This window comes from Anser cygnoides, chromosome 5 (genome assembly GCF_040182565.1).
Source record: "Anser cygnoides isolate HZ-2024a breed goose chromosome 5, Taihu_goose_T2T_genome, whole genome shotgun sequence".
NCBI lineage: Eukaryota > Metazoa > Chordata > Aves > Anseriformes > Anatidae > Anser > Anser cygnoides.
The window spans coordinates 59,872,559-59,899,197 of NC_089877.1; the positions used below are offsets into that span (position 1 = coordinate 59,872,559).

The 26,639-nt window shown below is 42.9% G+C and overlaps 1 protein-coding gene across 2 annotated transcripts in view; it reads left to right on the forward strand.

The window, feature by feature from the left end:
- Positions 1-26,639, forward strand: part of KCNH5 (potassium voltage-gated channel subfamily H member 5) — a 154,157-nt gene that overhangs the window by 116,142 nt on the left and 11,376 nt on the right. Inside the window, exons 10-11 of one of the 2 annotated variants that reach the window (XM_048066139.2) lie at positions 10,157-10,353; positions 15,837-17,746. In XM_048066139.2, the coding sequence (XP_047922096.2) occupies positions 10,157-10,353; positions 15,837-16,046 (407 nt within the window). In that variant the 3' untranslated portion in view covers positions 16,047-17,746. Of the gene's footprint in view, positions 1-10,156; positions 10,354-15,836; positions 17,747-26,639 lie in introns of those variants that run through there. The other variant, XM_013183072.3, reaches the window with a different exon arrangement.

Sequence of the window (26,639 nt, forward strand, 5' to 3'; positions counted from 1 at the left end):
AGAGAATGTGAGCTTGACATCTTTTAAATAGTCTGCTAGAAGAAATGCACACTGTTTTATATCAGTCTCTCAGGAGGATTTCCACATTAACCTTTGCTCTGAGTTTTTCAGTTGTCTGTATTCTAGCCCAGAATACCTGCAAACAGTGTCTTCAAGGAAGCAAAACTGTTGCTTTTAGTGAAGTTGCTCTAGAGAAAATAAATGGTTCAATCTGAGTATGTGAAGTGATAGGGATGCACCATTTATTCCAGCCTGAGTCATAAGAAATCTGAGTACTGGGGGAGCTCCAGGTTAATCCCACCACCACCCTGCTGTTGTGTCTGGTTTGCCAGCAGTAGGTGGGAAGGAGCCTCATGCAGACCCCTCACTAACTTGTGTGGGATTGGGAATTGTGTAGCAGATGGTGGGACTGGGTGGTCAGCACCAGTGCTGAGGCAGGAATCATCCTCAAAGGCAAGACAAGATAAATGAAAATGGGTGGCTCTCCTTGAAAATCATTCAGAGTCCATCATACCTGTCTATAATAAACCTGTCAATTGTAGAATTCATCTCTGGTTTCACATCAGCTATTTGCCTTCTCTTAAACTGGAGGCGAGGCTCTGAAGGCAGACGTGGGTTCTGGCCCTGTCCTAGACGGCCATGCATGTCACTGAACCTCTGTACTACTTCTTCCCTGTAAGGGCAAATCCAGAGGGCTCCTTGGGTCCCTCTTGTGCCTCATGAGGACGACTGCTGAGACATGAGGGTCAGGACTGCACTTGGGAATTGTGCCAGCATGCGGGAACAGGGCAGATACGGGGAGTCACTACTGATTGTGGTTCAGTGATTCGCCTCTTTCCCAGCTGGCAGTGAGAGGGAGGAGAGGAGAAATTAGGACAAGCATGTGGAAGGAGACAGTCTGTACACGTACACCACCCTGGGGAGGGACTGGACTCATGTCCAGGTGTGTATAGGACTGCTGGGGGAGGCTTTCTGAGGGCGTAACTCTAGTGCTCCCAGCTGGAGTGTGTGTACTCACGTTATGCACATCCACACTCTTTCAGGCTACCTTCTGCAGCTTTTAGTACCCTGGAATACGTTAAGGTTTTTAACAAAGGAGATTTAATGTAAGAATGAATCTGTTTTCATATTCAGATGAGAAATCATTATGGTGAAAGCTCCTAAATCTGTAATTTCCATAGCAAAATGCTCCTTGTACTTCAGTTCACTGGGCTGTTTTGTTTTTATTATTAATCTCAGTGACGAAAGAATCTCTTATGTTTGCTTACAGCTATTTAAAAATAAGAAAAGCTTTAAGAGTAAGTAGCAGCATTTAACCAAATAAATGGTTTTCAGGGTACTACAATGAAACAATAAATATGTAATTTACTAAACTGCAAGACATCACTAAGTGGATTACATGCCAAACCTTATTGTATTTACTAATGAATATTGTATTTGGAATAACAGTGAGAACTTTTTGTTTCTAACTTGTATATACTGTAAACCCAGTACCTATGTTATTCTCCGTTTGGCTAGAGAAACCTTTAACCATATCTAGTTAAAATGAATTACCAGAAGTGATTTTGATTCTGCCATGGCTGTTGACAGGCGATTCAGGGACTAGGAGAGATGTTCACTGTGTATTACAGGGACTGGCAGAATGTGTAAAGCTGACTTGGAGTGAGATAAACTGCTTCTTTTAGTCATAGGCACACCGAAGAGTTTTCTCATGTTCTGACAGGTTATTTAACAGAATAGTGAATGAGTAATTATGAGATGTCGTATCCTAAAAATTCACTCGTGGAAGGAAATCTCTCTCGGATGTAGTTGCAGAGACATTTACAGTGAGAGCTATTGCCCCTGAAATACCAACTGCATATCAGATGGTGGAGAGCATCATTTTCATCAACCTGTTCTGCCCTGAGAAGTTCAAGCACAAGGAAAATGATTCTGCATAAGGTGGAGATCAGGTTTAAAAACTTCTTCCAAACATGAAAACCCATATAGACTACTTCGAATACTCCAAGCAACTACATTCACACTGTTTTATTAGGAAAAGATGACTTACGGGGTTGTACTGCCAGTCTGTCCATCTTCCCCTTCCCCCAGCAGTAATCTGTAGTGGAAATGGGATAAGCGTCATTTGGAACTGGTCCTCATTAACTTCTGCTGTGGGAGCAGGAGGATAGCAGGATACACTGTCTGCCAGCCTTAGCTCCTTGCAGAGTTATCCGTTTCCTAAGCTTGGCATTTTGCAGTTAATATTTTAATAGTTGTTTTCATCCAAGTGTAGTGTTATTTGCATTGCAGAGAGAGAGAGAGAAGGATTTTTTTTCCATGCTTGCCTATAGAGAGAATTTTTGGTGTGTTCTAAAAAATCAGCAGGAGGGGACACCAAAATGCATTAAGAGCATGCATCTTCCATCGCTTGCATTCATGCTTCTGTCCAAAGGGCAGGGCTTCATCCTCCCTCAGGTCCCAGTGTGAATTGCTCTGTGATGTTTCTGCTCTTTCTTTCTCTGTCTTCCCTTACCACATCTCTCTCCCTTGCAGCCAGAGCAGGTTGGTGTGGCCAGCCTCCCTGCCTGCTGAAACAGTGTCCTCAAGAGCTTGGACATCCCACCCAGCTGCTCTCCGTGGGCTATACTGGGGAGAAAAACATCCTTTTGCATAGTATCAGTTTTGCTGGATCAAAGGCCTTGGCATTTCTTGTGCTTGAAAACAGGCGAAACCCAGTGACTGACAGGGCAACTTGCCACGCCATGACGTTTTTGTTCTCCCCTGGTTTGGTTTTGTTCTCATTTGTGTGTTATTAAATGCACATCTGCTGCAGTAATCAGCATTACAGAAATCGGTACAGTAAGAGAACGAGTCCAATTGAGCCCAGAGAGCTGCAGTTTATAGGACTCATTAATGAAGGTACCCAGCTGCCCCATTATGTTCCCCTCACTAGGTGTCTTCATTTCTTGGGGACAACCTCCCCCCTTTCACAGGTGCCAACTCTAGCAGACCACGCAGTGCTCTCAGAGTTGGTGTGAAGGGAAAAACAAGATCTGGTCATTTTAATGTAGCTCATATGTAGTTGCCACGATAGTGGAGAAGGGCAAACTGTCTTCTCTCTAATTATCAAAACTTTCTTAGGCAGGGAGGTGACCCTCGGAAGGCACATCAGTAATTTTCCACCACCTCAAGCAGGAGTAAACAATCTGCCACTGCACTGCATGGAGAGGCAGTATCAGTGCAGATGTCTTAGGAAACACTGGGGGCTTGAAATCCCCCAGGATAATGAAAGAAGTCATCTGCTAGCAGAGGGCACCTAGCGACTCACCCTGCCACAGTTAGCCTGAATTTTGCTCCTGGCGAGGAGTTTGGTGTGAGGGGCGATGCTGACCCAGTGTCTCTGGAAGCTGCTTTGCAGCTCTTGCAATTAGCACAGCTGACCACGGAAGTTGTACAGTAACTTAAACCGGGCAGATTGATTAGCAAGGCTGAGAGAAGTCCTTTTGCCAGCAAAAAACTAATGACTCGCGGTGTTCAAATGTTGATTGTAGGAATTGATCAAAAATATTGCTCAAACTGTGTAGCGATAAAAATATGTTGAGCAGTGAAATCCTAGCGGGGGGCTGCTGCTGAACGAATTCAATTTTGATAGTCAAGCCAGGCTGAATATAGATTTAACAGCTCATGTTTCAGCCACACTTAGGGTCTTGATCCCATATGTATTCAATTAAGTTGTTCTTTGTCTTTGTGTTGCACGTTAATTCTCAGCATGTTCTGCATATAGTCCCAGTGCAATGGTGTTGTTTATTGGATTTATTGTTCTTAGGCAAGCCAGAGTTTCACCTATTAATGGTCTCCTTCATGACTTTGTTTCTAAAGATTTGGGCTGTGAAGAGAGCATTGCACTGTGACAGAGGAGCTAAGGAAAGCAGGAGCACAAGTGGCATGTCTTCTCTAATTTGGTAATTCAAATGAAAACAAGGAAGAGTATCTTTCTACTCCTAAATTTTACATGTGTTTGAACGTCAAAAGGTTAAGTTTCCTACCAAATCACACAGGGAAAAGTTCTTTATGAGCTGAGCAAGAAGCAGCTCCCGTTTAGGTGAGCAGGAATCCCGGGCTCCTTCACTCTCATCCATGGGTGTTTGTAATTTGGTATTTGGGATCCATTCATCAACACTTTGAATTCCCATGGTGGCACACAGGTGGATGTACGCTTTGTGCAGGACAAGACTGACCGTGTGCGATGCACTGCATGATGTGAAAAACTGGCAGTCCAATTCCATCTCATAGTATTAGTACCTCATTCCTTGATTTTAATTAATGTAATCGCAGCTTGGGTCACTTCTCAAGTGGAAGGAAGGTGGCAGAATTTGTCTTCACATAAAATCAGCTTGATATTGTGTAGTGAACTTTGTTTGTTTGTTTTTCATGTGAAGTAAACCAAGGCAAACTAGCTGTGAGAGTTTCCCCAGCTTAGTAACGTGCAGCTGGCAGGAATTTGTAGAACAGCCTGTGTCCTGTTGCATCTGTAGGAAAAGTCTCCTTTGTTGCAGTGAGTTAAAGCTCCAAATTAACTCACAGGGAAATGATTCATAAAGGAAAGCGGTTTTTTTCAGTTAGCAGGACTGCAGTAATTAAGGTGATGTAGGCTGTTTTTTAAGTGCTGAATCTCAAAGTATTTTGCAAAATACTCAGAGTACTGATCTGAGACCCATTGAGATGCAGCTTTGCACTGTGCAGTATGCCTAAACACGTTCCTTGGAATGAGTCCTGTCTTACACGTTGGGGTTAATACGCATAGCACCATATAAAGTTTAGTCCTACTGATGTGTGTTCAAAGGTGTTATCATCTCTTACTGACAGAATTAAAGGGAATGTTCATTTTTTCACGTTATTTTGTAAGTTTAAAATATTTTTGTCTCTATCTGCACCATGGTTAACTATAATAAGAAGCATCAACCTTAATTTAGTGCCAGCTGGTGTGTTATAGATGTGATCTGCAGCCTCCAATGTCAGAAAGATTCCTTCCACTGAATTGAAATGGTTTTGAATTAGACCTGCATGCTTCACTGCCAAACCCAGGAGCTCAAAAGTGTTGGCAGTGCAAGAAAAGAAAAAATATTTTAAAATAATGTGATATATTTCTTTTAAATCACACTAACAGTTTGAGGCAATCTGATTTGCCTTACGAATATTGAAGATGGTGGGAATGGTCATGCTTTCACATTTATTCCCTCAGTCGGGAAGGATGGATACTTATTTTTGTATCAAATCAAAACTGAGGTTTCCAATCATGAGGAGCTGGGGCTTCTAGAAAAATATGAAGTATTAGGTGACTTGTGTTTGAAGTGTGAGAGATGGGGACCGCTAAGTCTTCATTAACAGGAGAATGTCTCTACAGATCTTTCTCTTTTCTTGCAGCAGTCCTGTGTGCTGGAAGAAAGGTAAATTTATTTCCAGTATTTAGGTGCAGATGGGGAAGGTTGCACTGTATTTAATAATGCAAAGTGCTTTTGCAAGCATGGACTTGAATCTTTGGCACAGTCTCTTGTTATTGTTTCTTAGCTGGCTATTTTGACAGTCTTTCAGACACTAAAAATGCTGTTTTCTCTGCTCATTCTACCCCTTCACAGGTTAATGTACAGTCAAGCTGGATGTCTGACTAGTGTTAAGTGGTTTTCAAGGGAGTTCTGGCTCCTTGGGATGCCCTAGGGAAGGCTGAAGTTTTGGCTAAAACCTCCAGAGGCAAGGAGCCCTCTCTTGGTCTGGTAGGTTGTGCTTACAGGCAGCAGTGATGTCCCGGAGGGCAGGAGGCAGCTGGTGAGCTTGCTTTACTCCAGACCCCCTCTTTGGGTATAGGCAGCTGGATCAGCTAAATCCACAAATCCAGCCAGCCCAGTACCCTGTCTCCAAAACTGGGCAATAGCAGACGTGCAGGAGAAAGTAGGAAGATGAAGCAACCAACATTATCCAACCCTCCATTAACTTGTGCTTCAAGATCTCCCTCACCCAAAGGGAAATTCTTGTGTTTAGTAGCCACAGGTGGGTTTTATTCCACAAATCCATGCTGTTATTTTGTAAACCTCTGCAACCCTGATGTCCTGTGGCAAGGAGCTGCAGAGCTGGCCTATTTGCCAAACCATTACAGAGCTGTGGGCTGCTGTGAGTAAGGGAGCAGGTTCTCTCCTTGCTCGTTAGAGATCTACATCAGCCTGAGATACGTCTGTCTGGCAGCCAGAGCTTTCACTGCAGATGTATACACACAGACAAATGTATGTGTATGAATACTTGTACCAGTAGCAATGTAATTATGGCTACAGGGACTTGATATTCGGTTCCTGACCTCCACGTCTGTGCATCCTTCATGGCTATTTGTACCTGGGCAAATTAGGTGAACATTTTCTGTGTGTAATACAGTTCTACCGATTCTGCAACAAAATTGTTTTGTATTGCCTCTGTGTTCCATAAGCAACAGAAGATTTAAGCGAATCCTGATGGAAAGCCTACATTATTCATTGTGTCTGGCTTTTGCTAGTGTGACTGATGGGTCTTGGGAGATGTTTTAAAATGGGGGGTAGGGTAGCTGGCCTATTTGCTAAGACTGCACAGAATATATTTTCCAAATTTGCTCTCATCCATAAGAGCTATCACCTTAAGAAAAAGCCTGGGCCCCTTTTATATGTTTTTCTTCCCAGTGCTGTTTTCCACCAGGAATTCATTCCCTCATTGCCTGCCCAAACCTTCTCCAAAAGCCCTCTCAGGTTATCATGTGTACTAGGATATTTTTTAGCTGTTTCTTTCCCTATCTGGAGAAAGATATATTTTCTTTTTCTTTTCGTAGATAACGAGTTCGGAGGGGTTCTGTTTTACAAGGGTGTTTCCTCTGTGAATCCAAGGACTTTTTCATTCCCATTTCGAGCCCCTGGGGAGTTTCATAAGGCCCATAAGATTTTTTTCTGCCTGAAAGGTCCAACCATGAGCTGCTGTTTCACAAACTGGCAACTCAGTCCATGGTGCGAGGCTGTGGAGAGCATCAGCCCCCCCCTTCTGTGTGGGAGAGTTACCCAGAATATAAAATTTCAGTAATATATAGGAATATAATTATCCATTACATAGTTACATGCTGTATAATTCTCTCCAAATATATATATATATATATATATACATGCATGGATCCATATGTATGTTTTCATGTACAGGCATGTATGCATAATACACCTGGAAATTTTTGTCTGTCTTTAGGGTGATACCAGTAGAGCTATTTCAGCAAAAATTATGCTCATGACCAACACCCTGCACACATCTTCCTGGTTTCTGTGGTTCTTTTGGTCCCCGGATCCTTCCATCCATGCTCCTGCCACCTTTAAGCCAGCAACATCCACATCCTGACTCTCCTCTTGCCAACTCTCCTCTTGCCTTTTTTCTGTGTAATTCTTCACAGCAAGTGCAAAGTGTACACAAGAGTCCCCCAGTTTAGCTTTACAGCACTCCCTGTTTTAGCTATGCTTCAGGCACTGCAAGAGCAACGGCACAAGGGGACTTCCTCAGTTCAGGAGGAGTATTGGGACTGCTCAGGACTTGGGGCAGTGCAAATGTGGGAGGTAACGTGCTGGGGCCTTGAAAAATCTCAAGAGAGAGACTTTGAGAAGGCCGTGGGCTGTGTCAGCCCCAGGTGCCTCTTCATCACCAGCCCAGCCCTGGGCTGTCCCTGGAGATGTGCGCGCATCATGCCGGTGTGCACTGCAGATGTGCCTCCAAGTAGCTGGGGTTTAAGACCTACCAGCTACATTTTTTATTGTAATTCTAAGATTTTTTTATTTCCAATTAGTTGCACTGTGTTAAATAAAACTTGAATGAATAATTACTGCTCTCCACACAGTGAGCTACAGCTCATCTGGACAAAGTATAGTACATTAATCTCTGTATTTATGAGGAAACGCACATTGTTTTGGAGAATCTGGTTGGTTTTGTTTTCATCCAGGACGTTCCTTAGTACATTTATAGCAGGCAAATGAGACTTGGAAGTGTGTGGGGAAACATCAAATTCAAAAAGCCTCGAGTGCTTCCAAGATTTTATACTCACTGAAGAGAATAAACTGCAACATAAAGGGAGCTTATGGGCCTCTTATAGTCACCTCCTGCGAATCAATGAGCGTTGGCAGCAGACAAAATACCAACTTTACCTTTTAAGTCATCTCTTCAAGTAACCATTTCACCATTCAAGACCACTGAGTGATGACCCATGAAAGAGGGAAGAGGTACAGTTTATCTTGACTCAGACTCTTTCAGAGGAACCCAGTATCATTCCTGCCTCACTGAACTGCAAAAGATGAAGAGATCTCAGTTTTATGAATGGTGATTTTATCTGTATGTAATTTGGGTATATTCTGTAGCACGACATCCTATGGAGTTTCTGAGTCAGCATCCACTGCTTCCAGCTTCTTGGCTTAAATTAGTTATATATTACTTTAAATTTAGAAAGAAAACAAGTATTTTGCTCTCATTTCTGTGGAAGAATCATAGTAGTCCCTGTTATTGAATTCTGTCTTTTTAACTGTAGTCGTCTGCAGCTGCTGAAAGCAGGACTCAGTTCCGTCCTGTGTCCACCTCAGAGAGCAAATCCATTACGCAATTTTTGTGCACTTCAGAAATGGTCTATTTTCTATAAATTATGTAACTGTGCTGAGTATGCCTGTAAACCAGGTTTTGAACTGTGGGTATAGACAAGGACAATTAACAGCAAAGGGGTTCAAAACAGTACATTAGATAAATTATATGGTAGCAAGAAATGCTCTGCGATAAGGAGAGCGTTTTAAGGCAACTTGTTTTATAAATTTTATCAGCAATATTATATATTGCAGTTCATTTTAATTACATCCAAATATGTGGAATTATTCAAAAGCAATTCAATGAAAATGCTATAACCTTTCTGAGGGATGATTCTGCCGTACAGACTTCTGTTACAAAATGAAAACAAGGAAATGAAGATAGAGACTCGCAGATCACATGTTACTCTACATGAGAAATGTTGGTCCTGTTTAACTGAATATGATACCAGGGGCAAAAATAGGGAAATAGTCTCTTGACTCTGAAGAGTAATAAGATGGATAAATTATAACTCCAGTCTGTGTTCCCAAAATAGAGCAGAGTGAAATGTTGCTAGTCTTTAAAGGAAGAAGTACAAAAACATATTATCTTTTCTATCCCCAAACTATAAAATCACTAACCTTCACCAAGGGGCTGCTTGAGGTACCCGAAATCAATAAAGATAATACCACTGACCGATTGATTTTCATTTCTTCTTAATAACTACTGAAATAAAGGGCTTGAATATCATTGGGAACTGAAGCAAATGTCTTTCCACGTACCATGCTTCAGAATTTGAGGTGCCAGCCACCAACCACACATCGTGGCCCTCAGCCAAGGCCTCACCTCCCCTCTGGTTGTAGCTATTTAAATACGCAGGTGTCTAAGGGGTCAAACCCTTTCGTAGTCAGCAAATATTTAAATACAGACATAAGCATAACCCTCTACTTAAGTTGATGTGTTTGGATTTAGAAACAGGCTTTTGGATCTGCTCAAGATTTAGAGCCAGGTATTCAGAGGTTAAAAGTCTCTGGAAATTTTGGGTGCATTTTCTGAAGGAACGTTGCCTTTCATGCTGAAGTAGAAGTGTTTAAACTGTCTTTAAAATGTGATCCTCGGTCCCTGGAAGCTGGCTCTTACACAGCGCTGCAAAGCCATGGTGATAAAAAAAAAAAAAAAACAACACTAAATGGCATCAGCTTTCAGTGAGAGTGGAGCTCCTATATAATTTAGGAAAGATCCTCAGAAATATGTAGTAACCTGACCATTAGTTAAGTACTTCTAAGTTCAGGAACTTTTGGAAAATCCATTACCAGCATCTTCAGCTACACCAAGACCTTTACAATCTGGCTTTTATGCTTAGTGACACTTCTCAGGGCAGTCTATAAATAAGTTAAAAACCTGAGGCTATTGCTAAGGATGCTCAAGTACCTCAGATATTTTTAAAACTTGTATTGGTTTTCACAGCTGGGAGCTGATGTTAGCTTAATCAAAAGCATAAGAGAGTTCAGGAAGAAATGATGCATGTGCTGAAGAACACCATGTAAGTGTTACCTTTTAACAAATTTGTGCTGCTGTTTTTCAGGTAAAGGCGATGTGTTTGGTGATATCTTCTGGAAGGAAACCAGCCTGGCCCATGCGTGTGCCAATGTGCGGGCTCTGACATACTGCGATTTACATATTATTAAACGAGAAGCCTTGCTTAAAGTGTTGGACTTTTACACTGCTTTCGCAAACTCATTCTCAAGGAATCTCACACTCACCTGCAATTTGAGGAAACGGGTAAGGCAGCTGCTCTTGTTTTCCCATTTCTTCCACCAAGAGATTGCACACTCCTGCAGACTGTTTGCAGTGCTGAACAACCCCCAATTTACTCTTGATGTTTTCAGGTCATTGCAGATTAACTGGCCTTTCAATAAATGTTGTAGCTCTTTGTTAATGATTGCTCAATAAAAGTTAGCCATAGATTTGCAGCCCTGAGAAGCAGTCCAGGCAGGGTGACATGAATTACTCTTTCTTTTCATTTTCTCTGCCGGTTTTTTTTCTTTTTTTTCTTCTTTCTGTTACATAATGTATGAAGTTATATGTTACAGTATGAGAGAATCTAGATTCCTCAGAGGTGAGGTTCAGTCTCTCACCTGCCAAGATATAGGTCAGAAGAGAACAGCCTAATGGATCTGCATGGTACAGACCAACTAAGAGAAATTTATTGATGTTAAATAAATAAAATGTACTCAGCAAAAGTATTATTTTAATACCTGCTTCTCTCACTTGCGTAGTTGAAAATTTTAATATGGCAAGGTTAATAAAGCTTGGTAGCAATTTTACATTCACAGCTCACTTTTTAAATCCTCCTGCTCATTTTATAATCAATCAGCAATGCTCACTATCCATTAGTCCTTTCAAAGAGCACTCCATCTAAAAATTAATTAGCTATAAGGACGTATCTTGAAAACAGGTTAAGGGATTCTTTAATTCGCATTGCGGCTGCAAAATTTAATCTTTATGATGTTTTTTTTAAGATTGATGAGTGTTATATAAATTTAATTTGCATAGAGAAATCTCATAACAATGATTTATAGATTATTGAGCATTAACTGAGATCCTCTAGCTGCTGAAACATTTTTCTACAGCTGTACCTAAGGGCATCTCACCTAATAATATATTGAGGCTACCTTGGTATTTTACAAGATAATTTCAGCCTCTGAAGCAACAGGAATTAAACAGAACTAGAATTGTACTTTTCTGAGTATAGTTTCTCCCTGGTCACTGGAGCATCTTACAAATGCTTCTTTCAAAGGAGATTCATTTTTTGGTGCATTCCTTGTGTTCATTAATATACCAAGTATGGCACTAAATACCCTTGGCAAAAAGTAGATGCAATGGGATTACAGTCCCACTCTGCCTGTGCAGGAGTCTGAAAGAGCTGAATTATAATCAGGTTTGGTTCCAGCTTGTCAGCTTACCTCTGACTTGAAGCTTGTTAACTCTGCTTCAGACCTGAGGAAGGGCTTTGGGGCTTGAAAGCTCGTTTGGGGTTTCTAGCTTTTTGCTTCTCTGTTGATAAGATGTTGTCCAAGCTGTGACATCAACATCCTTCCCTTGCCATCTCACCTACCTGTGACAAGCCACCAGCTCCAGTCCCAAGATGACAATTCTGCTCAGGCCTTCCTGACTGTGATTTCATGGGACAAGACAATGCCACATACGCTGCCAGAATGTATTCTTTCTTTCTTAAAACTATGAACCTGTCACTTCAGCTAGCTTCCTGGGAATCCCCTGCCCACATTAGCATGACAAGGTTGTGCACAGCAAAAAACACATAGAGAGCTTTTCCTGACAGGGCAATGTGCTGGAGTCCAAGTCTACAGTCCTGGGATGCATATGGGGAATAATCACCTGGCTGTTTTTCCATGGATTTTCTTCTCTACCATGCTCCTTGTTTTGGACAATTTGGTTTCCTGCGGGGCCCTGGCAGAGAGAGTCACACAAGTGGAAAAACACTCAGGGAGTTCAGATCCCCAGTGCACAGCTCAGTGTTGGGTACATGGATTGTGCCATGCTGGCAGTGATTCAAGGTAATCACATCACCTTTATAGCCCATGTGGAGCGGTTCTTCTAGAGGGCAATCATCTGGTTCCTCTTCAGTGATGATCCCTATTGTGGCATCATCCTCCTTATGTTGGGTTTTGAGGGAGTCCTCGATTGCTAACTTTTAAATACCTAGGATACATAAGATGAACTCCATCTATGATATCTCCTGTAGTGTTAGTCAAGACCTATTACAGGAAAAGTCATACTCCCAGTATTGCAGTACGTTGTGCTGAGCCAGAGCCTGCTTTGCAGAAATTTTGGGTACTATTCATAGATACAAAATAGATCATACTACTTTCAACACCGGGGATGCAACCCAAGTCCTGTTACATAAAATTATTCAGGAGATTGTTTCAAACCTTATATCTGCGGAAAGTATATGTGATTACTAGTTGGGCTCAGAAGTGTTTGACTGTGAGTTCATCTTTTAGTAAAAGCCATGCCATCCAGGACAGTTTCATCAGGCAAACAGAAAGCAGTGAGAGCGGGCTGACAGAGCTGCACTGTACTGCAGCAATTTGTGCTGAAGTCACGTAATCTAAATGGAAAGAAAATGTTTTGTCTCCTTTAATTGATTTCAATAGAAATATACTTAACGCTTTTTCTACGTAGTCATCACTTGTAAGGTTTGACATTTAATTATAACAAAAATACGCTCCTTGCAGTTCTGTGCTCAAGAAAATGGCTGTTTGTTCTCACTGTCAAAAATATATAGACAGAGAGAATTGCTCTTTCATCAGGTCTGCTCTTCCAAATATGCATGCGTGCGTGTGGGTGCATACACACATGTGTATTTGTGTTGCATTGTCCCTCAACAACCGCTTAGGTGTAGTCTATAGACTGTGAAACAATTTAAACGTTCAAAAGGCTAATAAATTAATAATAGTACTGAGCAGGAAAGGTTAGTTCCACATGACAGGGAAGAGAAAGTCACACTGAAGTGGGAAAATAATGTTTTCTCACTCCCGAATAACATTTAGAGGCTTGGCATGTTGAATGACCTACTTAAGGCATCTTCTCAGCATGCTATTATCAACTCTGGATTTTTTTCTTTTTCCGTGCATTAGGTAGCTCAGCCATCACACTGCATTTATGAGCCCATAAAGTGAGTGTGCTTGCTAGCTTTTCAGCCTGCAGTCCTCTCTCCTGCTCAGGGTGACGAAGTGACTTTTAATTTGTAATTGCAAAGTATTGCAGCGTATCTTGTTTCGTGCTCTGAAATCTTTATGGCACATCTAACATCACTAATGTACACTCCAAGGCAGAACCAGGACTTTGAACTTTTTTTTTCCCAAATAAGGAAAATAATTAATCTGGAAAGTTATTCTATAAAATCACAATGAGATTACATAGCTGCCTCTGAAGACTGGAAGTTATAAAGCAGAGTTTGGGATGAGTCTTCAAAGAGTTAATTACTGCCTTCTGATGTTGGAAGAGAATATTAATAATGCCTAATTCATTAAGTGCCTTTCACGATTTCACACAGCTGGAGTGAGGGCCTCTACAAGCTTGGCCTAAGGAAGGGGAGCCAAGACAGATTTCCAAGAGACCCAAACCCATACAAATACATGTACATTATATTGATGGTCAAAATCAGGAAGGAAAGCCTGCATTGAGCTACCAGCTGTGTTTCCACAGAAAACAAGTCTTCGGCTGAGATATTTTTAAAGGTTTTTTTTTTTTTTTTTTTTTCCTTTTCTCATCGTTTCTTCCATTTACACCAACTAATGCACCATCTCCAGCTAACTGCTAGACCACCGCAGTCTGTGGAAGTGCAGGAAAAAATCAAACTGAAATTTCACCCTTCTGAAATCCAAGCTGAAATTCTGTGCTTAAGTAAAGTAAGCATTTTCCCCTCATATGGTCACATACTACTGTGAGCAAAATGAGCTGTGTTAAATGAACCTGGAGCAGCCGAGGAAGAGGACAATTGGCCATAGAGGGTCTCTGGCGCATTTGCTCCTGGAAAGTGTGCTAGGAATGAGCCAAGGAAATGCAAAGAGAAACAAGTGTCTTTAAGGCAGTGAAATACCCTCTGGAGAGGTTCAGTTCTCTTCCCAGTGATATTCTTAAAGCCAGGAACAACACTGTGACTGACTGATGTTATCTAATTCCTCCAGCACAGTGTGAAGCTCTGAGGCGAAAAAGCAGGTGAGGCCATCACACTCTCTTAATACAAATGTCCTGTTTGTCTTTCCATTTCAGGTCAGAATAATTTCTTTTTAAATTGGCTTTCTGTTTTTGCTTGAGGTTTTAATGAATCATATGTTGTTTCTTGAATGAATCACACATCATTTCTGTGTCACGTAATTTTTGAAAAAGCTTTATTTCAATTTGAATTCTGCGTTCGTGCCTCCTAAAAGTGAAGGTTGTACCAAGGCTCATTCGGGATCCCCTTACTTTGTCACCTTTAAGACTCCTTGGATGTCATGCTACATTAGCAAGTGTCCTGATGCAGAAGCAATATCAAAGGCAGATGTTGCTCTGTGCATTGGCCCCTGCTCCTGAAGGTTGCACTTGTGCTGGTGAACTTGCAGATTTTCGCCAGTTTTGAGCTCTGAAAGCCATTTCCAATTAAATTAAGGCAGCTTCACTCAGAGCTGTTTGCACTTTGCCAGCTGGTGTTCCTGCTCAGTTCTGACTTGCTCACATAGGATGGGATCAGACCATGGTCCTTGGGTAACACTGGCAAACAGAACTAAGGGGTAACTGTGGAGCAGAGCATGCTAAGCACCTCCTGTGCCCCATGTCCATCTGCACTGGTAGGTCCATCATCCATTGCCACCCCTTTTTGCACTGTCAATGGGATCTTCCCCCATGTGGGGACAGCAGACAGCAGTGGTGACAAAACCTATCTGGGCAAAGCAAGTTTTTCTGTCATTATTGCTGAAGAGAAGCAGGGAGAAGAATGTGCTGCTTGGGGAGCAGCCGTGACTAGTAATGGAGATCAGATCAGCTGGGGGGGCTCCAGTGGGGCCCTGGGCCCCTGTCCTGTGCTGGGGAACGTGTCCACCCCCAGGCCTCATCCATCTCTCAGTCCTGGTACTTTTCTTCTGTGTGTAGAGCTTATTCCTTTGCTGGTTCAAGCCAGTGGCAAGGGTCCCTGTGAGCTCAGGATCAAGCCTCTGGAAGGGCAGATCCAACAGATCAATTTCTATTACGGTTTATATAGCTAGCAGGCTTTTGGCATGACTGTTAACTCAGAGTTTTGTTTGCGGCTCAGTGGCTTGCTCAAGCTTATTGGAAATTAATTTGATCCACTTCTTGATGGCAAAGCATATGGCATGTTTCTTTTCTGTGCCCTTCCGGGGGACTCAAAGCATCTGCAGGCCCTCTTTGGTCTTTTGTTATTTGTATTTTTTCTTCTTTTTATGTGAGAGTGTTGTTCCAGAAAATGAAGTCCTATAGCTATAGTTTAGCTGTAGCTACAGTTTAGCACGATCACAGACCAAGTAAGTTACACCCTCCAAAATCAATATGGTTTCATTTTGTTGGCATCTTAGCAGACCTTGCAGCCTCCATTATGCTCTAAGAAGCTTTCACGTAAGACAATTTTCTTTTTTTTTATTGTTTGACCTTATTGTATTCAGTTATCTCCAGATATGCTATTATTCCACTGCTGTATTTCCTGAAGGACTGTCACTGACGTAGATTTGGCAACACCTTTGCAGGTGTCCAGGTGTGTATTGGATGTGCACGGGACCCAGCGTGGCCTCAGCAGTGCACCCACGCTGCCCCTCCTGCTCCAGAAAAACCCACATGCTCCCATGGGTGGAGGGATGCCAGACCTCAGCTTCAGAGTTTTTCTGCTGCTCCTTGCTCCTGTCTCCTGCTCCCCCGAGTCATTCCTTGGCCTCCTCTTCAGGGGCACAGGGATGTGAATTTGAGGCGGTCACAGCAGGGAAGTAAGTCCTTGGAGAGCCGTGCGTGACTTTGCTAGGTAGAAGAGCAGCGTAAAAATTCGGAGAGAAAGCTGCAGCAGCATTAACTTTACCCCTCCGTGCCTCTCTGTCATCCGGCATGGGATGGCTGTCCCTGAGCAGAGAGATTGCTGTATAAAAGCTGTCAGGGGGTTTGCTCTCTCACTTTTCATGGTAGCTGTGAACGTGACTTTCCTGCGTGCCTCACTCCCTTCCCTTTCCCGTTTGCCACTTCATCATCTCCCTTACAAGGCTTGCTTCTGGGCGCAGCCTGGGTCATGCAGACGGGGGGGGAATTGGGGGTGTGGGAGCAACTGCACCGCTGAGCCCTTCCCTGCAGGTACAGAGGGAGCACAGGGGTTTTCTCTGCATCCTCCCGTGGCTGCGACCGTGTTCGTAGATGGTGGGGGAGTGGATGATAAACCTGAAGTCTCTCCTCTCCCTACCACCTCAAGGGCTCGGGCTTCTTAGCGAGCACTTAAATACTTACCTGAAAATAGGGCACTGTGCATCACCTGGGGTCTCTGGGATGTCTGGGGTAGTGCAGATTTATGGCACAGTCTGGATTTTCAGACTGAAGGCAAAAGCAGAGATTAACCAATATTTTAATAGTGTTTCAGAGCCACGTTAATCCCACAAGGTACCAGTAGACCCCTATTCTATTTTGAATATAATCTCTAAGTTAAGTACCTTTCTCTGAGGTCCTGGTTGTGCTTCTGTAAAGAACAAGAGGCAAAGCACCACCAACTCTGTTAGAAGTGGGATTGAGCCCAATCCTAATAATCCTTTGGCATTACAGAGGTAGAATTATTTTTTCATGGGCATGCAGCTACTTTCTCTGTCTAAATCTAAATCAAAATAGCTTAGATCTCATTTGTCAGACCATTATTTAACTGGTTTTTTTTTGTTGTTGTTGTTGGGAAATGCAAGGCAATTTAGTATACTTTTCATTCAAGGATCTTTGAACAGTACAGTACGGCTGCAGAAGAAAATTGTATGTGCTGATGTGTTGCTTTCTGCGCACAGAGACTCAGCAGCTGTTACACAAGGCACTCTGCTGATTTACCCCAGCTAAATGTGCTGGCATCTCTTCTTCGTGCAGCCAGGGAAATGCAGATGGAGTGATTTATTTGTGTGCAGACAGATCGTTCATCAGGAAATGTCAGGGATGAGCAGCATCCATAGGAAAACAAAAGTGTAAACTGGCTATGTTAGAGGGAAGATCTAGACTGAGAGTGATTTGCTAATGTGCTCTTTGTGGATTAATACCATTTTCTTGTTTAGAAAGCTGCCATAATTAAGAGACTCTCCTTAGTTCACTCAGAAAGCTTTCTGCAGGCTGTCTGTTAATATTGATTCAGGGTAGTGTTGCTTGCACAGGACTTGAATGATGATAAAAATAAATCAAAGGTTTACTATTTTTAATCCTGTAAATATTAAAAAATAAATATTTTGTGTTCACATCCCTTCATCGATTAAATTTGATGCTTCTAATCTCTTCCAACCGCTAAAGAAAGGGAGGGAATGTGCATGGTGCAACAAGAAGCAACACTGCCGTGTCATTTTCAGTTGCCAGTTAGGAAAGTTTTTATCATCAGCCCCTCTGAGCTTTGATGTGATGAACGTAGGCATGGGAGCTCAGCCCGCAGCAGACCTGAGCTGATCACCGTCCCTAAGTGCCCGAGTTTCCCTCGTGGGCTCTTACTTTGCCAGGCTTAGCTCTGCAGCAGGCTCTCTTGGGCAGGCGTCCTAATGAAGCTGCTCTCCCCGTGGCTTTGTATGGCTCCCCTGGTGCCTAATAAGCCATGAGCCCAGCCACGGGCTGACTGGGAGTATTGTATTTGTGGTACTGCTGAGAGTAGCCAGTTTATTCCATGATGTCCTCAGTGTGTCCTGGGAGCTGTTGCTGCTGCAGGTAGCCACTGCAGGTAACCTCTAGCAAGTGGGACTTGGACAGAAAGTGGCGAGAGACTTTGTTGTGTTATCTCACACACCCTCCAAACAGCTCACCCAGACCAATGGATTTCTTGCGTGAGTTGCTGAGCTTAATTACCACATAGATCTACATCTTCTCCAACACAACGACTGCAGAAAGAGGGTGAAGTGTTACAAAGCTGAGATGTTGAACCCCAAGTTCTCTGGTGGCTTCCATCATTGCTTGCTGGAGCTGACTGCCAGATGTTTCAGTAACTCAGCATGACTTTCAAATATCAAAACGAGTTTCTGCACCTGAATTCTCACTCCCTCAAATCTTTCTTCGACAAGACTGGGGATGCCAGCTGCAAAGCACCCAAAGCCATAGCTGGGTAGAGAGAACCTCTGCCAGTTCATTGGGATCATATGAATGGATGCCCATAGGCTTCACAGGGAGCAGGCAGAGTTTTAGCACTCACCCAAGAGGGAGTTTTCTCTCCTAGCCCAAAATGGGATCAGTTTCATCCAGTCTAGAAATAACAGTAATAATGTCACAGCTGTTTTGCACCGGAGATAGCACTAATTTTATTTTTGCCTCCCCTTGTCCAAACAGGTTTTTGTCTTGGCTTGCACAAAAAGGCTCCCCATGAAGCCCCTGAAATGCTGTGAAATGCTAAATAAAACTCCCTGCATAAGGTCTTTCTTTTCTGTGCAATTATAAATCCATCCATCTATTGTTTTTCAGCAAACACTTCACAAATGCGATGATACCCAAACATGCTGGTTCAGCATGTGATAATCATTGCAGGACTGCAGTTCCTAGATTTACCTTGCTTTGAATGCTATTTTGGGGCTACCTTCGATGGCAAGGAAACTTTGCCTGTAGGTAAGAGTTAAATAGTACACAGAGGGCAAGAGGAACTTGGTGGAGAATTATGAATCCCACTTGTTTTAGTTAAAAATAACCCCCAGCCTGTCACTTTCAACTTAATGATAGTTGATTGACTTTGCCTTTTCTAATTGTCAGCCAGTCGCTGTGATTAGCAAGCTGCCTTGGTTAAGGTCTTGTGAAAAGGAAGTCTGGAAGAGCGATTTTTTGAGGAGCTGATTTACATATATGCCAGAGGTGGGAATGGTTGTCAGTAGGGACGGGTATTCTGGGAAGAACCTGAAATAAGCTGAGTCCCCTGTTATTGCACTTCCGAGCAATTTGCTGAAAGGCAAAAGAAAGTTTAGTGAATTTAGGAAAGAATACTTATTACTAATCCATGTTTTTTCCTCCTATTTTCACTTTTCAGTTTCCACAGCCCCTGGTCTTAATTTGTTTCCCTTCTTAAAGGCAACAAAACGGAATACAATTTTCGGATGTAAGACGCTGTTAGAGCATAGCATACTCAGTGATTAAAGTCTTTGTTTCTTTTAACTCCATTAATTAAACTGTCAGTGATCTTTTGGACTTTGGGCCTCCCCTTGGACTTTCAGCTGATGGTTAGATTGTTTTATTGGTATTCTGCAGAAGACGTTTCAGCTGGTGGAAAGATTTTGTACAGAGCTTTCTACCTAAATATTTCTATTGGTCTACTGTATATCTGGGGCAGGCAGCTTACCTCTCCACCCTCTCTGAATACACAGCTCTCTTGGAAACAGTCTGTTGGCCTCTGCTTTGTTTTTTTATGGAGGATGCTCCTGTTCCCACAGGAGTAGGCTTTGGCTTTGTCTGACAGCCCAGAAGACTTTCTAAGTGGGATATTTCTTTTGGTCAGATGAAGTGTAGCATTTTTATCAAGATAAGCTTTGCTTTTCCATTTGTACCGATCACCTGTCCCTTGGTGCATGGGCATCCAGGTTTCCTTATCCTTGTTCCTTATCAGAGCATCCTGGCTTCTCAGCACTTCATTTCTAGGTCTAGCCCACCATTTTCATCGATTCTGCCTTCCTTGACTCCTGCCATTGTAATGAATGTCAATCTCCACCATGTGTCTAAGGCAAATCCATTTTTAAACGGAACAGTTGTTGGTAGTTCAGAGCAGCTCAATTATGAATGATCTCCATCCTTCTCCCAGGCTGTATTAGCCCTCCTGCCAAAGAAGGCTGCAGTAGAAAGGTAAATGGAGGAACTGAATCATGCATGCTTTTCATGTGTTATTAATTGTCCCTGTTTCCATTTATAAAAAGACTTAGCCAATAACTTCAAGATGTTCTACAAAAGTATATGAATAATAATTTACAAGCACAACCCAGCCACGCATTAATATACCAAACAGATGCCTGACTGATCAACATGAACCATAAAGCTGTAACTTAAAGCATTTGTCACAGAGTTTGAAACAAGGCACTGCTTGCCCTGTGGTCCATCAGTAACGCGTCCCTGTGAAGAGCTTCCTCTCAGACCGGTTGTGCTCAAATTCAGCCCAACATGTCAGATAGCTGCTAATAGGTAAGGACTCTGTTGAGACAGAGATTGACCTTGCAAAATCCCCAAAGGCTTCGTTTAACCTTGTTAACCTGCTTGTGGGCAGATGCTTGTGTCCCATGGATCAGCCCTGCCCCATGGGTGGAATATCTGGCACAGCTGTACATCTTTAGGCATTCTCCAGCACCCAAGGGCAGGTGTCAGACCCCACTGAGAAGGTTCAGCCTCCTAGTAGTGTCTGAGCAAGATCTTCCTGGAAGAAGATGACTGAAGAACTGGTGTCTAGTGTGGGAGATTAGGGGATAGCTGCATTTTCAGGTGCCAGAGAAATAGCAACTCAGAGGAAAACAGAGGATGCTTTAGCCAAGGTCCCAGAGGTCACAAGGAGCACCGGGAAATGAATGCAGCATCTGAGATGAAAAGGTAACAGAGCCAGAGATCTGTACTACTTCTGTCTGGTGTCGCTCCGCATCATTGCAGCAGCATCTATCATGTAGCAGCTGGTGTTTTGTTAATTGTGTGTGCACAGGGAGTGGTAGAAAGGATACAGTGTGTAAACAGGGTGCAGCATAGTCACTAATGGGGAACTACAGAGTCATCAATGTTATTGATTGAAAAGACCTGTTATTTGTCCAAGTACAGTTGTATTTTTTTTTTACTAGCCCTAGTCAGGGATAGGGGACAAATCAACTGGACTGACTCCAATTTTACAGGAGGAGGTCATTTCTGATCACTTTTAAAGCCAGATTTGCCAAAGTATACAATACTGAGGATTATAAACTAATTTGTTTGGGTCTGGAGCAATGAGATAAGCTAAGGCTGCAAAAACAGCAGGCTCAGCCCCTAAGGAGCATCCTGTGTTAGTACCTAAATGCATGGATAGGAGTGTAAAACAGTGTTGATGAGCTTTGCAGAGATCCACATCTAGAAAAGAGGCAGTGACTGTGATGTTGGTATTAGGGAAGATCACCAAGAATCACACGAAGAAATTTGAAGGAACTTTTCCCTGAGAAATAAGCTAAATGCTGGGACACAATAGAATGATACCCACAAGTAGGATATAGCCAGATCACTAAAATCCTCCCCAGCAGAGCCTTAGCTTACTGACATGAAAGCCCAGGGATTGATTTAATGCAGTCAGCATGTAAATGGGAAGGAAATGGCTCTTCACCACACCATCTGTTTATCCCATCCCCATACCCCCACTAGTTAACTCTTTTGTGCTGTCTCTTCCTTTTGCTCATAATGTTCAGAAATAAATACAAAGCTCGTAAGAGTCACCGCTTGTTGTGTTCCTCAGTCACATCTTCTGAGGTTAGAAATGGTCCCTTTGGGGATCGTCGGAGCAGTTGGTCCTGCGTGTTTGCCATGTAGGCAACCCACTGGGTTTGCCTGCAAGAAGCTCTGATATGACTGTCATCAGCAACTTCATTCAGATTCAGCTACCAAGAAACATTACCAAATCATCAAAATGGAGTATTTGCTCTTTAAAAAGTTTTTGTTTGCTTATGCCGTAAATTGTAGGCCCCTGGTCTGCTGATGATTACAGATGTCTCTGAAAAACAGTTCCCTTTAATCTCTTGAGCTAAAACACTTTCAGTGGCCGCTCAACACCAACCACTTTTGGCTGAAGGGAGATTTTATCCTTGGTGTAGGCTGTGCATCCTCCTCGTAGAATATTTCTTCTTGGCTGGATACTCTTCAATGTTTGTGTGCTTATGTCTTGGGTCTTTTTTTCTCCCCCAAGAGATTCCTCCCCACAGAAGCACTGGCTGAGAGCATATTAAAGGCAATTACAGCATGTTTCAACAACCAGCACTCCTTACTCACATGCTGCCAACTGAGAGCTCTCAGCTGGGAAAATTTTAGCTCTTGCTGAGTGAGATGTTTCACTTGAAGAATCCCAGGGATACTTGTTAAGGTTATTTCAGAGCGCATTTTGTAGTTAAACGAGGTAGATATTAAAAGTTTAAATAACCTTTTGGTCTTTTTTTTTTCTGTTAAATTGAGATTTCCCAGTGGCTTAAATAAGTTATTTTGTGTCTGTTATGCAGTGGGCTGACCCTGTCTTTCAGTTAGTGAATGATCTGCCAGAGGTGTTCATCTTTGCTGAGTCTTGATTTCAGCTTAAAAGAATTGCCAGGTCCCACTGGCAGTGCGTTTTGTTTCATTCTGGCATCTCTGCATGGAGAAGCAGAAGCATGGGCTGGTGAATTGCCCAACTCATTCTTCCTTGCAGTGTCCCTGTGGCTTCATTTGCAGGGTGTCCCATGGGAGAGGTCAGCATGGGGATATGTCCAGCAGTCATTTGAGCTTGGGCTTCATCCAAAAGATCTGTGGAAAGGGAGTAAGCACCGGTACCACTTACCTTCCACTACCCAACAGCTAGACTTGGTTGACTGGCAGATTCAGTCATCTCTGGTAGAGCAATAGGCTGTATTTATGGGTCAAGAAGGAAAAAAAGTAATGTCTGGCTGTCTGAAAGCAGAACTACTGTGAGATTTGGACCTGAAAGCAGATAGAGCAGATCTGCACCGAAGCTAATTTATCCTGCCCTTCCTCAGGACAGATACTACTATGCTCCACCAGGGATCTTTGTACCCTTCTCTGTCAGGTGGCATAGTTACACTCCCTTCAACCCTACAAGTGTTTAAAAGATCAGGTCCTTGACTGGGTTCTAGAAGCAGAACAGAAACAAGCAAACGATTGTCCAGCCACCAGCCTAAATCTGCTCCACTCAAGAGTATTACCATGTCTGTGAATTAGCTTGAATCTGGAACCAGTGGCTTTCCCCATAAAACTAGCCTCCACTATTGGATCTGGCTGAGGTGAGGAATGTCTGACAGTGACAAAGCAGCACATTTGATGTCTCTGTTTTGTAATATGGGTAGATGCAATAAGGTCTGATGCCTTGGCTTTTTGAGGTACATAGGCTTCCCATTGTCCTTTTCATTCGGGTCTGTTGTTCGTATGTTCTGCCCTTTAAAATTATTTCTTCATTTCTGACTCATCGTTTCCAAACAAAACTGATGGTGTTCTACAATGCATGCCATTGGAAATACATCGTTTTAATTGTAGCTCCCACTGTAAAAGCTTTTCGATAAATTAACAAAACCTTGAGAATGATGAAGTGAATGGATAGGGTAGCTAGTAGTACATTCCCTATAAAACCAAAGTTTCTGAAAGCCAGTTAGAATGTCTTCACTGTCAGAAACAAGGATGATAGGGAGGGACAGTATATTTTTTTAGACCAAGTGATATAGCTGAAAAAATCCACAAGCTTTCAGTCACAAAACCCTTTTTCAGGTCTGAAGACTTCAGATTAAATTTCAAGTACTTTCTAGTCTGTTAAAGTAATATTTAGGGGAAAAAATTATGATTCCAATTAATTTAAATTTCCACTTACAGTGGAAGGAAGCAAATGCTGTTCTTTTGCTGATGCGTTACTGTGTGAAAGGAGACACTCTCTTACGCATTTATTGAGACTGGTCTTCAGACAAAAACCAGTAAAAGGCAAAAACACAGAGAAAAATATACGAATTCTGCAAATTCTATGGGCTTATATTCTCTGTGGCTTTGTGCTAGGAATATGCAGGAATACTGGGTCTGTCACAAGTAAGGCTGGCCAGAAGCCAAACATGAAGATTTTGACATTTTTCATTGTAATAGAAGCAAGACCTTCAGAAAACGTTCAGTAAAGAAACAGAGATAGTGCTGCCTGCCCCCCTTCCTGCTTCCAACACAAAGCTGAACAGCAGTAAAGTTGTCCTGGACTGGATTTAACTGCAATTAAAGTTAACCCCTTCCAACTCTCAGCTATTTGAAATCTAGGTCTGTAGTTCCCAAATTGGACAGCAGTGAAAAGAAAGTCTATTGTTATATTAAGTATTTTATTTAGTTTCAATATTGACCATATGGACCCTTATATTTGTTTATTTAATCTTTTTGAAGCATGGATTTTCCTACTGTGGGGTCTCTGGGCTGCAAACTTTTGCTCCATCCCCCTCACATCCACCAAGGAGCTCAATGACCCTGGGCAAGTGATATGACCTCCCTGTGCCCTGGTTTTGGCGTCTGGCAAAAGACAGAGCAACATGAATCCTCTCCCATATAGGGAAAGAAGAGGGGTGGATTAGTACTGCATATTATTATTGATGATTGATTTTCTGTTCCAAGCTAAATCAGGCTGAAGAGCAGCTTGAAAAGTCTTTTGGCACTTTTCCCCATCCCAGAGAGCACCATTTCTGCAGTCCACCCCGAGCTCAAACCACCCTGCTGTTGTCCGGAGGCTTTGAACTATCTTTCCCTGTTTATGCTCAGAAGCATATCACTCTTAGGAGATACTGTGCTGGGCAAAGGGAAAGCTGCTTTCTTCGAGGAGTTTCTTTCTGTAATCATCTGTACTAAAATGTACAGACCATAACCCATTTGCAGCACAGCAAAGCCTGAATCAATTGACAGTGCTGCATGCTGACATTTCACTAGGTCGTTGCCGATAGCAGGTATTGATCCAGTGGCCAGTATAAGTTTGTGAGGACCAGGTCTGCCTGATCTCGTTGGAAGCTGTCCTCTTGAAGAGGCACTGCCTGCTGGTGAGCACAGCGCCCCACAGCCGGGCTGGGAGGCAATGGGAAGCTCCCTTCAGCTCCTGAGCCCTGGGGCTCCTGCTGGTGATGTGCTGTCAGGATTGATGGCAGCAACGTGGTCATGGTGCTCCACTTGGTGATATGTGTCACCAGTTATTTACATCAACGTGGAGTCCAAAAAGTTGTGGGAGGGATTTGGTGTAGGGTGGTCTTTGCTGTGGTTCTCCTCCAGATCCAGTGGAAGAGCTAGGCACTAAGGCTGCTGTATTTTATACAGAAAATGAACTAGGTGCTGATTCAACAAAATATTTCAGCTCTTTGGAATTTAGTCTTTGTACCGAGTTCAGTCTAGGATTTGAGGATTAGAATTAGGAGGCTAAAGCAGGGTTTCATTGCCCCCGAGTTGTGATGAGAACCCCATAGAAGGGACTGTGACTTTTTGGATCACAGTCACAGGTAAGTCTCTTCAGAGGCAGCGCAGACCCATATTCTTGTCTGCAACAGACTGACCCTAAACTATGCCTGCAGTAGGTCCTAGTTGAAGCATACCTTAATGCATAAATAAAGCGGTCTTGCTGGTTCACTGTTTAAAATAACTTTCTGTATGTGGAAGAGGCATTTTGCTGTCTTTGGAGGAATAGATCTGAGTCTGGCTGTTCTGCAACATGCTGAGACATCTGCTGTTTGGTTACAGCGATGAAAACAGAAAACAGTGAGGGCAAAGCAGGAAAAAAAGTGATTAGTTTCAATTCCAGGGCCTTGTTTAAAACCCGTAGCAAAGCTGCCCACATCCAAAGGTGCTCAGTGCCCTTCTTCAGCATCCTTTTCCTAGCAGGAACACAGAGCCCAGCTGGCATCAGATATAGCAGCTGTGCCTGCAGCAGCAGAAAATCCATGCATTGTTTTCCCCCAGCGTACAAAGAAAGGGGAGCCTCCGTAAGTGCCAAACGTATGGACCGAAGGTGCTCAGGTTCTGGGTGACTTGACAGGCTCCTGATCCAGGAGGCTTACCTGTTCTCAGAAAGTGCTCTTGTGGATGGTGTGAATGCATGTGGTTGTGCAAATGGAGTAAGGAGCTTTGATGTTTCTTTTGGAAATCTGACTCCTTAGCCTCAAAGCTCAGCATACACTTAGTTAAATGTGTAATCACATCATTTTGCAGAATCAGTGCCCATCACTCAAGCTGTGCGACTTGCCTGATCTCTCCTTGCTAAGCAGGTGTCAGTGCTACCGTGAATCAAGGTCTGACAGATGTATCAGGGCATTGGAAAGGCCCACATGTACCACTGCACATTTGTTGTGCGCTGCCCTAGCACAGCAGAGACTTTAAGGTCTTCTTCCTGAACTGAAATCCGAAGAACACCAATGTCTATTTTTTATGGCTTCTTTTGTTAATGAACTGCCTCAATTTTGGCAAGAAGCCAAAACGTTGGCCTCTCTCTGTTACCAGCTATGAATTCTAGTCTCTCGGTTGTAAATAGTTAGCCGTGATATAGGGATTTCCAATTAACTGCAGAAATGATGGCAGGATCATTATCCTCTCTTACGCCGGGAGGGATGGATACACAAAGTGACAGTGTGATTTGCACAAGACCTCCCACTTGGCCAAAGGCTGGACCAGTGGAATAATCTATTCTCCCG